Below are 14,264 nucleotides of genomic sequence, written 5' to 3'. Positions count from 1 at the left end.
GCTCTTCACATATAATGCCCCCTGTGCTTTGCCTTGCAGCCCCTCATTAACCTTTTCTCTGCCCCCCCAAGTTTTGAAATCCCCCTCCCCTCCTCCTGTACGATATAGTGCCCCTAACCGTGGCACATATTCTGTCCTCCTAATCCCCTGGGCCCTGAGCATACTCTTCAGTACTTACAGTATGTGGTCCGCGGGGACGGGATCTCCGGTGTAATGAGAAATTCTGTGTCTTGACAAGTTTTGTGTCCCAGGATTAGGGTTTGTAAAAATCTGTGTCCGTGCTTGTCTAGAGGCAACAGTGTGATCTGTGCAGTGAGCAGACACCACCTCCCATCAACCAATCACAATGCAATCACAGTGTGTGTGCTGCAGCTCTGCTGACTCAGCACTTTCATCAGCTGATCGGGTCACAGAACTTGTCAAGACACAGAATTTCTCATTACACCTGCAGTGGATCGCGTCCCTGCTACTCACAGCGTGTGTGAAAGCCAAGGTTAGTGAATGGTGGAGTGGGAGCTTATTACAGCTTCGGCTCCATCATGCTAGGGGGCGGAGGGGCAGAAATCTCGGGGGTGGGGGCAATTGCCCCCCCCCCAGGATCCGCCACTGGGTTACACTATATATGAAGCAAGTTTTGAGCATTCCCATTGGGCAGATAAATCACCTGGTTCACCTCTGCATACTCTCCTAACAACAAGATTCATGACAACAGGATATTTAAAGTAACAGGTGCATAGAAAATACCAGTACATTAACCTTTGCATAACGGCCCCGCAAGTAGTCCCCTGGGCGGGGAGCTCCTCTTACCTACACCCGTTACTTCGGCCGGCAGCGACGCCCCCTCGGCTTGATTGACAGGCCACGTCATCACTCTGCTCACTGAACAGATGGAGCAGAGAGATGACGCTGCCCGTCAATCAAGCCGAGGGGGCATCGCTGCTGGTCGAAGTAACGGCAGAAGGTAAAAGGAGCTCCCCGCCCAGGGGACTACTTGCAGGGCCAGCAGGGACTAGTTTATAAGTTCATGTCTTCACCATCCCTGGGGGCAGGAGCGTCCCCCGGGGATGGTGAGGGTAAAGATATTACCCTATATAATCCTTTGCCAAGCGTTATATAGGGTAAAATGTGATTATTGGTTCCCTTTAAGTGAAATCTTGGGTGAGTTCCCACACTTTTTTTCCCCAGGACTTGACCCCTGGATATGTATATATATATATATATACATATATATATATATATATATATATATATTTATATATATATATATATATATATATATATATATATATATTTATACATATATATATATATATATATTTATATATATATATATATATATACATATACATATATATACATATATATATATATATACATATACATATATATATATATATATATATATATATATATACATATACGAGGGGACACTCCCTCCGTCTGGAGAAGAAAAGGTTTAGTCTAAAGGGGTGACACGCCTTCTTTACCATGAGAACTGTGAACTTATGGAACAGTCTACCTCAGGAACTGGTCATAGCAGGAAAAATTAACAGCTTTAAAACAGGAATAGATACATTCCTGGAACAAAATAACATTAATGCTTATGAAGAAATATAAAATCCCATCCCTTCCCCAATATCGCGCCACACCCCACCCTTCAATTCCCTGGTTGAACTTGATGGACGTATGTCTTTTTTCAACCGTACTAAGGGAGGGATCGTGACAGCCACCACGCCCCCTCCCATAGACTTGCATTGAGGGGATGGGGCATGACGTCATGAGGGGGCGGGGCTATGACGTCACAAGCTCCCAGCGCCGAACAGTTTGGCTAGACCACTCCAGGACTTTAATGTGCTTCTTCTTCAGCTACTGCTTTGTTGTGTTGGTCGTGTGTTTTGGGTCATTGCTGAGGGAAGGAGATTCTCACCAGAGATTTGACGTTATATATGGCTCCATTCATCGTCCATTTGATGCATTAAAGTTTTTTTCCTTCACTTTACCCACAGCTCCTGTCTTTTACGGTTGGTTTCCTTATCTTAACCTCTTTCAAATGACCCCACACATAACTAGTGTGCCCCAGCTCATTCACTTACCGTAACGCTGGGTAAAACTTACACAATGGATGGGTAACGTAAGGTATCAGTAGAAAGGGCAACTTATGGAAATCCCAAATATACAATAAATTTATGGGTATCTGAATCAAGCAGAGACATTTTGTAATTTCTTAGCAGTAATCGCCTATTCTTCTGCCACGATCAACCCAGTGGCTAACCTGGAGATCTGGCCTGCAAGAAGCAGGTTTAAAATATGCTGCCCTGGAAAGATTAGGTGTGCTTTATCCACTTAAGGATTAAGTGGGTATCTGTACGCCCTTGTCCTGCTCCTCTTCTATAACGGGGGCTCAGAAGCTGAGCACACGTCATAGGGGGGTGGTCGCGCTTGGGACCCGTGGCTAATGCTGGACATCATTGATCGCAGTGATGTCCGGCATTAACCCCTTAGATGCCGCAATCAAAGTTGGGTTGAGGGGATGCGGGAGGGCCCTTACCTGCCTCCTCACCGGTCGATCAGTGGCTCAATGCAGCCTGGAGCAATCGAGCACCAATAACACTGATCAATGCTATGCTATGGCATAGCATTGAACAGTGTATGCAATCTGAAGATAGCATGTAATAGTCCCCTATGTCGACTATAAAATAGTGTAAAAAAAAAAGGGGGGGGGGGCAAAAAGTTCGTAATAAAAGTTTGAATCCCCCCCCCCCCTTTTCCCATTTTAAAAATAAAATATGTAAACAAAAGTTAACATAAACATATGTGGTGCCGCCGCGTGCGTAAATGTCCGAACTTAAAAAATGTAATGTTAATCAAACTGCAAGGTCAATGCCGTATATGTAAAATAATACCAAAGTCCAAAATTGCGTATTTTTGGTCACTTTGTATACCCTAAAAAAAAAGTGAAAAGCGATTAAAACGTCTCATCAGAGATCACAGCGCAAAAAAATGGTTGCCTTCTACAGAACCTTTGGGGCCGGCCAATGTATCAAAGAATAGGCTCCGGTGCTCTGATTGGTCAGTCTGACCTTGCTTGTTAGCCGGGATCATATGCTGTCATCTTGGATATCAGTAAAAATTCCCTTTGCATTTAAATATCAAAATGATTAGCTTTGAAAAAATAATTTAAAAAAAAATTTAAAAAATTTAAAATATATGAATTCACAAAATCAAATGGCCCTAAATATACTTTGTGTCACTTACCTATTTCACTGGGCAGTCAGAGAATAGAAATTGTAAAGTATATTTGGGTAAAATATTCAGATTTTGTCTATTCTTTACATATATATACTCGAGTATAAGCCGACCCGAATATAAGCCGAGGCCCCTAATTTCACCCCAAAAACCCAGGAAAAGTTATTGACTCGACTATTAGCCTAGGGTGGGAAATACATCATCCCTCCCATCATCATCACTCTGTCATCATCATCCCCCCCCCCCTTCATCATCACTGCCTGTCAATCCCTTCAGGGGTCTTCAACCTGCGGACCTCCAGATGTTGCAAAACTACAACTCCCAGGATGCCCGGACAGCCATCGGCTGTCCGGGCATGCTGGGAGTTGTAGTTTTGAAACATCTAGAGGTCCGCAGGTTGAAGACCACTGCGGCCTTTGTCATCATCCAGACCCCCCTTTAGTTTTCTACTCACCTCCCCTCGGTGGGAAGGAAGGGTGAGCTGGTCCGGGCCATCTATGCTGCAGGGACCGTCCGATGGGGAGGGTTAGTCGTTCCGTGCTGTCCATTTTCACCGGGAGGCTCTCTTCTCCGCTCCGGGCCTGGCCCCGGACTAGTGACGTTGCCTTGACGACGACGCACAGGGACGTTCATGCGCAGGGCATTAGGCTCAATTGTAGCTCAATTCCGTTTTTTTAAGCTACTTTGGGATAGTAAATTCGATTAGGAAATTGTGGGAAAGTGTTTTAAATCAATATTTTCCGGTCTAGTGCAGATAAATAGTGATTCTTAAATTGTTATGCCCCTAAAACAAGTCGCATGCCCGCTTAGAAAAATCGAGCTGTGAGAGCCGGTATCAATGGATGTCAGTATGGTGCACCACTATACGTCACTCCTTCTTCCCCTACACACACCATGTCCTCTGGCCCTTCCACTCCCAATGTGCAGCCCCGACCCAGGCGGTGTCACCTGCGGGGCTCTGCATGATGCTGCCGCAGCTCCCGCCATTAGAGGAGTGCAGGGAGGAGAGGTGTGGGCAGGGGGACACCAGGGACAGGGGGCATGAGCGCAGCTACTGTAGGATTCTGGCGTAATATTGAACATGTTTAATCTTCTTTCGGAATCCAAATCCTCATCGGAAGTTCCGTTGTGAAACCTCTGACGTGTGAACTGAGCAGCGAAATCCTATTGAAATCAATGGGAGGCTGCTGCAGGCAACGAAAATTCCTCCACAAGGAAATTCCATGGTGTGAATGTGGCCTATGTAGTGTGGACGAGGTCTTCTTGCATTTTCTTGACCTATTATAAAAGGATAGGGTCCCTATCACCCTCGTCATAACCCTTTTCTCCCACCCATTAGAGGAGATTGATCAAAACCTGTGCAGAGGAAAAGTTGACCACTTGCTCATAGCAACCAATCAAATCGCTTCTTTTATTTTTCACAGGTCTTTTAAAAAATGAAAGAAGTGATCTGATTGGTTGCTATGAGCAACTTGAGTCTATGATTCAAACTTTCCAAGGCCATGTGCCCTTTTTCATCAATCTTGTATTGTTATCAATTTGGTTACTATCTTGCCTATTAAATAGTCTGCTCAGCAGTGGGGTTACGTTAAGTTGGCGGGCCCCAAAGGAAAAACTGTTGCAGGGCCCCCAACAATCATGCTTCATTTATAGAACTGGTCTACTCCTATAGAAAAGAGACCTTATGGACCCCTTAGACTCCTGGGTCCCCTCTGCACCCCCTATAGTTATGTATAAAGTATGTTAAAAATGACATTTTAGAGCCAGTCATTTTGGATGTAGTGATCGTTTATGGAATAGGTCTCCAAACCATAAATCTCCAGCTGTTACAAAACTAAAACTTCCAGCATCCTGAGAGTTGTAGTTTTGCAACATTGCAACATCTGGAGGTCCACAGTTTGCAGACCACTGGTTTATAAGGTCTTCCATTGGCTGTCTGGGCATGCTAAGGGTACGTTCAGACGAGCAGATCCACAGCCGCCGAAGGACCGCTACAGGCTGCCTTTAGATGTGCCTGCTCGGAGCGGCAATACGCTGCTTCCAGCAAACAGACTGCGATGTGCGAGTCGCCACGCACAAGCGCAATATACTTGCACATCGCGGCTGCTCTCGGCCTAGCTCAGGGAGCAGGGGGAGCAGCCGCAATGTGTGCGAGTACACCGTGCATGCGCGGCAACTCGCACATTTCGTAGCGGCGTAGTGCCATTCCAAACAGGCGCATCTAAAGGCACCCTGCATACGTTGTGGATCTGCTCGTCTGAACACACCCTAAAAGTTGAAGTTTTGCAACATCTGAAGGTCCAGTTTGGAGTCCAATAGTTTATAGGGTTTTTTTGTTGGTTGTCTAGGCATACTAAACATTGAAGTTTTGCAACATCTAGAGGTGCAAAATTTGGAGACAACTGGTTTTTAGGGTCTTCTGGACAAATTTTTTTTTCTTTGGTGATGCGGTGAACCAACTTAGACAAAGTAATAAAGAAATGCAGTTGGGCTGCATAGGTTATTTAGTATGAAACTTAAAGGGGTACTCTGCCCCTAGACATCTTATCCCCTATCCAAAGGATTGGAGATAAGATGTCTGATTGAGGGGGTCCCATCACTGGGGACTCCCCACGATCTGGGCTGCGGCACCACAGACATCCGTTGCACGGGGCGAACTTCGCTCCGTGCCAGATGACTGGCGATGCGGGGCGGAGGCCCCCTCAGTGAAAGTCTATGGGAGGTGGCGTGACGGCCGTCATGCCCCCTCCCATAGACTTGCATTGAGGGGGGGGTTGCCGAGACGTCACAAGCGGGGCGCTTCCGTGACATCAGCAGCCTCCGGCGCTGCACCCAACGCTCTAAACAAACACCAGGTGCAGCAGGGAGATCGCGAGGGTCCTCAGCGGCAGGACCTCCACAATCAGACATCTTATCCCCTATCCTTTGGATAGGGGATAAGATGTCTAGTGGCGGAGTACCTCTTTAACTGATATTGGGATCTACAGGTTTACCAAGTGGTTGATAAGGAAAGAAGAGAAGAAGGTGACATATAAACAAATACGGACATAGACAAAATAGTTGGTACCCTTCCTCTAAGGACCCCCACTGCTCCCATTCTTGGGTGTTTTTAGCTGTGTAGAACCCATAACCTTCAGATAAGATCAAGCTTCCTGACACTTCGCAGCACATTTGGTTCCAAAAGGCCTTGATAGTATTGAGATTTTATCGTACCCTGGTCAGATTCAAGACACCCTGTGCCAGAGGCAGCAAAGAGGCAGCAAAGCCCCCAAAACATAACCGAGGCTCCTCTATGCTTTACAATATTGTTGTTTTCTTCATAGGCTTCATTTTTGCATCTGCAAACATAGAGCTGATTGGACAGTTTTGTATCTGTCCAAGGACAAGGCTGGGAGAATGCCCTTTGGACAGATGTCCACATGTTCTATATTATATAGAGAATATATGTGACTATTAATAGTTCTTTTCGGCCCCTTCCAACCTGATATTTTTAAAGCCCCACCAGGTATAATGGGTTTATGCAGCACAATGGTTGTGGCCCATATCAAGAGTCTCTTATCATGGAGCTTGAACCTTGAAGCTGTGAGCTGTTTATCAACAGGATACACGCCAAAGCTGTGGGAGTACAAAAATAGCTCCGCTTTGAAGCTTTTTAGAGCTCTCTGAAAGCCGGGGCCAGTATACGGTTAATTCTGCTGTATACTAAGCTCTTACCAAATATGGATAAAACACAGAGTATGCAAAGAAGCGGCCGTCATTCACAAAACACAGTGTCGTCACTCCAACCTACATCTAATTATCCTTTCAACAATAAAAGGGGAGAGAGAGACCGAGAGGGAAGGGGAGAGAGACATAAATATATAGAGAGGCAGGAAAATCAGGATCAGGTACCTATTTACAGCTCCTAGAGAAAATGCAGGGGTTGAAAACGCAGCTAAATTAATCATATCCTATGAAAATATGCTTTTCTCTAACTAAATGTGGCATGTGTGGGCTGAAGGATGAAAGGCAACACAAAAGAGAGTTATTCAAATGAGAACTAATCATCGAGAAGAAAACAATATATATATATATATATATTTATGCTCTGCAGTTCTATCAATAGGCACGCCACTCCTTCTAAATCCAACCCACAGTCTAAGCCGGTTGCCTTTAGATTTCAATAATTGCCTTTATTTTTAGGGTGAAATACCCTATATTCCCCCCAAATACGGTATGTCTTTGCAGAGCCAGTGCTCATCCTTTCACAGTAGTAATACAGATGTAGTCTGTATCCTCAGCATTTGCAGCGTTCCCTGCCCTGCTCGATGGTACAGCCTAGCAATGCCATTGAGTGATCACTGTATGTATTATGTCCATACAAGGATAATGCACAAGATTACAGAGATTCTTAAAGCCTTTAGCTATAGATTGAAAGTGTTTTGGTACTGGATGGAAATGTAGCATTTTCAACGTCGTCCGCAGTTTCTCTCCAAATTGGGTACAGAATGTGATATTTGGCTCTTTGCAGAAATCTCTCTCTCTCCAGTTCCCCCCTCCCTACGCTCTACCCCCTCCTTTCTCTCTCCCGTTGCTCAGCGTCATCTGTATGAGTTGATGACGCTCGCCAGTAATAGCACAGAAAGGCAGTTCCCTAACCATGCAACCCATTGATGATAAACTCCACTCTTCTCCCCCCTCCCCTTGCGTCTCACCTGCCCACACACTCCTCGGTTTCTATATAAAGAGAACCATGAGCTACAGTTCTTTAAACAGAACCCAGAGACAAGCATCAGAAAGCCTGAGCAGGAATATACCACAATATTTGGGAAGAGAAGACAACCAGAAGACGAAAAACGAAGACGAGAAGAGAAAAGAAGAAAGGGGCTCTCTGGACTGACTCTCAGAGACCCCATCCAAAATGTATAGGTCTACGAAAGGTGCATCAAAAGCCAGAAGGGATCAAATTAATGCGGAGATCCGAAACTTGAAGGACCTCCTTCCCATCTCTGAAGGAGATAAAGTACGGCTATCCTACCTGCACATCATGTCGCTCGCTTGTATCTATACAAGGAAGTCGGTTTTCTTCTCTAGAGGTGAGTTATCACTGAAAATATATGTTACTCTTATTGGGCAGATTTTTGTATTGGACTACATTACCACTATTTTTAGTTTGAGGTTTATAGATACTTAAATGATATGTAAACTTTGTGGCAGTGTTTTACAGTCTTTAAGGGATCGGACTTCATGTAGTCTTGACTTTGACCCTATATGTACCTGTTGCTTGTGCCTTTGCAACATCTTAATCGTGTGATTGAAATAGGATAGGAACTGGCAAGTCTATCCCTAGTGTTCGTAGTATCATGTTGCTGCTGTCCTTGGTCCTGAATGGCAAAACTCTTCCCTTACCACTCTCCAAGGTCCTGAATGTTAGAGCTTATTGCACATGTACAACCATGACTATATGAATACAAATAAATCTATCCATGTTCACAAGTTCCTTATTTCCATGTGCACAACAGGTCAACAGATGAATGAGCTGGAAGGTCTACTTTCTAGTCAAGACTTACAAGATTTCCTACACAACCTTCCTGGCTTCTTACTCACCTACACGAGTGAAGGGAAACTGATCTATGTGTCTGAAAACGTGACCGATCATCTCGGACATTCAATGGTAAGTCATTTTAAGATGATGTTTTATGCTCAAGCCTAGGTTTAGCATTGTAATGTTATTAATAATATGAATCTAGAAGCCCGAGAGGTTCTGATGGTTCATTCATCATAGATATTGATGTGAATACATGTTCATGAATGAATGCAGGTTCATTAGTATGCATGTTATAGCCATCTGCAGAAAGAAGCGATACAATGGACTGATGTCTTACCATGTCATTGTATTTATTCAAACAGGTTGATCTGGTTGCCCAAGGAGACAGCATTTATGACATCATTGACCCTTCTGATCACTTTGTCATGAGAAACCAGTTGTCTCTCCCATCATCACTCGATAGTGGTAAGTGTCGGAAGCCTCCCATGCTTTATTTTGGAAGTGTCCACAATCCTCATGTGTTGTGTTGACTATCCTATTGCACAAATAACCATACCAATGAACTTTTTTATTGATTTATTTTAGAGAGAATGTTCAGGTGCAGGTTCAATACTTCAAAGACAGCCCGGAGACAGAGTGCGGGGAACAAGTTGGTCCTCATAAGGGGAAGGTTTCAGCAGGCTCCAACTGGAACCTATTGGTCCTCAAACCCAGTCTTCACCGCTTTCTGCATTCCTCTTGACCCAAAACCCAGAGTGACCCACAACCATTTCCTAATGGACTTCTTTGAGAGTCGCCATGCCAAGGACCTCTCTGTCTTGGAAGTTTCAGAAAGGTAAATATTCAATATGTGCATCCACCTTATAGATGTATATGAGCCTCTCATAAGAGGCATGGAAGTATAGCACACTTACAATATTATTAATTGATTAATTTTTTTCACTTTTCTGCAGCTCCTTTCTGCACTTGGGTTATGAGAAAAATGATTTACTTTCCAAGTCGTGGTACAATCTCATTCACCCTGAAGACCTGACACAGATGTCTACCCAGCATTACAAACTATGTAAGTCTATATGCTTATTTAAGCTATGATGGGGTACAATATGTTGAGCCAAACTGAATACATTGACATCCTTCGAACTTTTTCTAACTTTATGCTCTTTTTCTTCTGTGTAGTAAGTGACTCTGGTGAATGCAGAGCAGAAGTGGTGTTACGTTTGCAGACAAGAGACCAGCGGTGGATATGGGTCTATTCTTTGATGGTCCTGGAGAACACTGATGCTCCAATCACATCTTACAACTACATAATAAGGTAAAAGCTTGTTATTCACTCAATCTCTATTGGTCCTCACGTCAACACCTATGGTGATATAACGTCATATGGTAATAACTATATAATCTAAAACAAAGTTTTGTTTGTTCTCCCCAGTGACGCAGAAGCCTGGTGCCTGAGGCAACAGCTGACTTCAGAGGAGTCTCCACTTTCTTTCCCAGTTGGGGGTCCTTCCTTCCAAGAGACACTTCTCTCCCCAGCAGATCTTTCCAGTCCAGATCAAGTGTTCACTCCCCTTGCAAACACACCTACGAGCATCAGCCAGTCCTTCGAGTTTTCAGAGTCTGTGTCTGTCAGTCCTGAAGATCCTATCCTGTGTCAGAATACCATATCCATTATGGAAGATACAGTTGCAACTGAGGGACAATTAGAAAACCAGTCTTTATTTACCCTTTACCAACCAACATCCTATGATCAGAGTTTCCGAAGAGAGCATGCAGGGACTGCACCACCCAAAGATTTTACTTGCACTCCTCCATACACTCCACACCAAAACTGTACTTTCCTCTTCGGGTCTTCAGAAAGTGTCCCACAGACATCTTCTGATCAGGACAGTACTACCTTAAATCCAGAACTTTATTACTCCTACTGCAGTTCCCTCTATGAGAAGCTGCCACCAACCCCTGATAGTCCTGGGGATGGAGGAGACTGCACAATAATGACAGTGCCAGAAATAACCAGTCCTCTCTTTGTGGATCTACCAATGCTTCCCGAGGGGTTAGTAACCCCAGAGACATCACCCATCAACCAAGTAATCTTCAGGTATTCCGAGCAAGAGAAGAATGATATCGATCTCTTAGTGAAACAAATTGGCTCTTTGGCCAACGTCTTCAGTAATGTGGCTACTAAAGATAATCCATGCTCTGAGAGTGTGGTATTGAGTGGCCATGGGCTGGCATGCCGAAGTGTTTCTCTCCCTGCCAGTCTTCCAGATGCAGATATTAATCCTAACTTTCCTCGGTCCTGGAAGAGCATTGACTTATCTCTTTTCTTGACATGTCAAGAGCAGTCGCTCCCCACCGGTAGCCATCCGGTTTGCAGTCTTTTCAAGGACTTCCCTGATTCTCCACCTTTTGCAGCTATGGGGTCTCCTTGCAGTCCCTTGGAGGAGGATGAAGTAGGAGGGGAACTCTCCACATCTCCTTCCATGATGTCGAACGTGACGACTGATCTGTCGCCAGAAGAATGTAACTTCTTAGAGGAACTGATGTCCTACAAAACAGACCTTGAGGCAGGTGCCTCAGAGATTCAATGTGACCAGTTTAATGATGAGTTGTATCAACTCCAGATTGAGCTACAAGACGGCTTCCAGCACGGTAAGTTAATACAACCATCCTTTGAAGTTGTAGTTTTTATAAAAGTAAATCATTTTAGAAACTGTAAAGCTACCATAGATAGATTTAAATAAAATACATAATTCCAAGTTTATCAAATTAGTTAAAAATATTAAATATTTAGAAACTTCCGTAAATAATTCGAAAAAATCAACCTAACTTTTTAACGTTCATAATAGATGTACTAATCCCTTTTCTTTCTTCTTTTTGTGTTACAGATGGAAGTGGAAAACCTTCGTTTTGAAATAAGTCTGTGACTTACTTCGATATGTATGGCATATTGTCATATTCTGAGCAGATTTTTCCTGCCTACTTAAGAACAAATCAAGACGCACAACGTGGGAGAAAAGAACGACTTTCTGCGTCGTACGACTCTCCCATTCATCGCAAAACTGTTTTGTTCCCTTTTTCATTCCTCTATTCTCTTTTTCTCTGAATTTTGTGCACGTTTACAAGAGATCTCTTTTGTTTTCATTTGAAAATAAGGGTTAAAGCAATGGCCCATCATTACACAATGATTGCAAAGATTTATGAGGACAACCAAAACGTACATCACACAATTTGTAAAATAAATTGATATTTAAATATATATATATATTTATTTTTATATATTAAAATACATTTATATTTTATATATTTAAATAAATATAAATAATATTATCACAAAGACAAAATTCCCACTGGGAAATATTTGCTTGGACAAAATCTCACAACTCGATGGGCCATTGTTTTCGAACATTTGTACGACATGTCGATTTATAACACAAAAAAAAAAGAAATAAGGCTTTGCAGAATTGGTCAGAAAGAGAAAAAAAGGTGTATATTGAGAAAGGAAGTTGTATGTAGTTTACATAACTAACAAAAAAAAAAGTATTCACTCATAGTGAAACTAACAAAAAGGTATATATAGGGTATTTTGCCAGTATTATAACCAGTGGAATATTTTGATTTTGGGCGGGGGGGGGGAGAGAACTTATAAAAAAAAAAATTTAAAAAAATGGTTTATCTTTCGATATTTATGTACGGTAGAGAGATTTGATCCAAAATATTGGCAGAAGGTCTAAAGATTTACCAAAAAAGAAATTGACCCGCTGGTATGAATTTTAGCGTAGAAATATAGGGAGGATCTGCTCTAGCGCCTCCAATAGGCGCCAAAAATACAAGCCACCACTCATTATTTCAACATCAACATCCCAAGTGATGGTAACATCCGGTCTATAGTAATACTAGAGGTAGTGTATTGATATAGACCAGTGTTTCCCAACCAGTGTGCCTCCAGCTGTTGCAAAACTACGACTCCCAGCATGCTAGAAGTTGTAGTTTTGCAACAGCTGGAGGCACACTGGTTGGGAAACGTTGATATAGACACAAATTTACATAATCTGCATTTTACATTTACATAATCTGCATAAACATATTCATATATCCACCCTTGTAAATACTGGTTGGTGGCTTGTTGTTTTGATGCCTATCTTAGACCTCCTACTACTATAGGTGCATAAATTGCACCCGTTTATCCTAATTTTAAGTCGATACTGTTTTGGACTTTAACCTATGTATTTACATTTTAAATGTAAACGATAACATTTAAAAAAAAAAAAAAATTACCGAAATGTATTAAGGACTGGGGTTACATTAATCCCAGAAAAAAAGAGGTATTTCCAGAGAATGTGGATATAGCTAAAGATTCTCTCCCTTATGTTTAAGGTGCAATTGTTGACGTAAAAAAAATAAAATCTAAACGCACATATACTAGCCGTATGTCCCCCACCTCCAAGAGGTATATGCATTGCATAGAACAAATGTGGGGCTCCGGTTTTTCCAATTCCATATTAAAATTTTTTTTATTTATCTGTGCTATTGGCATTAACATATAGGCCAAATATAAAGCTGAATTAATTGTATTGGATCACTGACCTAAGTGTGAAATCCCGGTACACAACTACTTGTGCCTTTTAGGCCGTGTTTATACACTGTAAAATCAGAGATACGCATTTAAAAAAAAAAAAAAAACATGAAAAACTTTTTCTCAAAATTTTGCTATGTGTGAACACGGCCTACATGAAATATTTCTATTTTTAGATAAATTGCACCTTTAAAGAGGGAGAAAGTGTTTGATGTAAAACTGAAACTCTGTATTAACAAAAAGTGATCATGCTTACTGACAAGCATAGAAAGAAAAAAACAAAAAAGATATAAGTATATGTATCAAAATTATGGTGCGGTGGCGTGCCATAAAAGAATGACGTAGGATTTTGCTACGATTTAAGTATAAGGATATTTTTTCCTGGACTGCTGTTTTTTTTAAAGTTTGAAAGAAATGGTAACGACAAAAAAGAAAAAAATAAAGAAAACAAAAACTATGATATGTACAGTTATACATATTTATAAGTAGGATTTTTTTCTAATGTGTACGGCAAATTGCATTGTGTTGGGCTGGTGATGTTAAGTCCTGGTCTTGTACAAAGTGCTTTTTTTTTATATGGATATGATAAAGAAAGAAATGAAAAACAAACATAAAAAAACAACAACGTTGTGTGTGTTTTATTACTACAAGTAGAGGTGGTCGGCGTCGCGCGCGCAGTTTGTTTTATTTGCTGGCCAGAATTATTTATTTATCAGGTTGTCTCATTGTCGGGCGAAGTTTTTGGCAGTCGGAAACTGCTATGAGGTAAGATGGGAAAACTATTTCATAACCCATTTATAAAAAAACTAAATGCTGACTGAAAGTGGCGTGATCGGCGGGATTTTAAGAAGATGGGTCACGTGGTTCCAAACTGTAAGGGGCTGGTCAAAACTTTGTATAAACTTTTATTTTATAATT

The 14,264-nt window shown here is 42.1% G+C and overlaps 1 protein-coding gene across 3 annotated transcripts; it reads left to right on the top strand.

Moving 5' to 3' along the window:
* Positions 1 to 7,943: 7,943 nt before the first annotated feature.
* NPAS4 (neuronal PAS domain protein 4) lies at positions 7,944 to 13,462 on the top strand. 3 transcript variants are annotated; one of them, XR_008845378.1, is made up of 9 exons: positions 7,971 to 8,321; positions 8,748 to 8,899; positions 9,136 to 9,238; positions 9,359 to 9,608; positions 9,727 to 9,836; positions 9,950 to 10,085; positions 10,203 to 11,422; positions 11,659 to 12,672; positions 12,778 to 13,462. XR_008845378.1 is itself a non-coding variant. In XM_056527533.1 (8 exons), exons 1-8 carry the CDS (start codon positions 8,147 to 8,149, stop codon positions 11,682 to 11,684), a joined length of 2,172 nt encoding a protein of 723 aa, XP_056383508.1. In that variant the 5' UTR covers positions 7,971 to 8,146; the 3' UTR covers positions 11,685 to 12,756. The 3 variants fall into 3 exon arrangements, 2 of the variants coding, with proteins under 2 accessions (XP_056383507.1, XP_056383508.1); XM_056527533.1 differs by lacking the exon at positions 12,778 to 13,462 and having other exon boundaries at positions 11,659 to 12,756; XM_056527532.1 differs by lacking the exons at positions 11,659 to 12,672; positions 12,778 to 13,462 and having other exon boundaries at positions 7,944 to 8,321; positions 10,203 to 11,635.
* Positions 13,463 to 14,264: the final 802 nt, after the last annotated feature.

Source organism: Hyla sarda, chromosome 6 (genome assembly GCF_029499605.1).
Source record: "Hyla sarda isolate aHylSar1 chromosome 6, aHylSar1.hap1, whole genome shotgun sequence".
In the NCBI taxonomy this organism is placed as follows: Eukaryota; Metazoa; Chordata; class Amphibia; order Anura; family Hylidae; genus Hyla; species Hyla sarda.
Note: the sequence above shows the minus strand (reverse complement) of the source record. Positions and strands in the feature narration are given on the sequence as shown.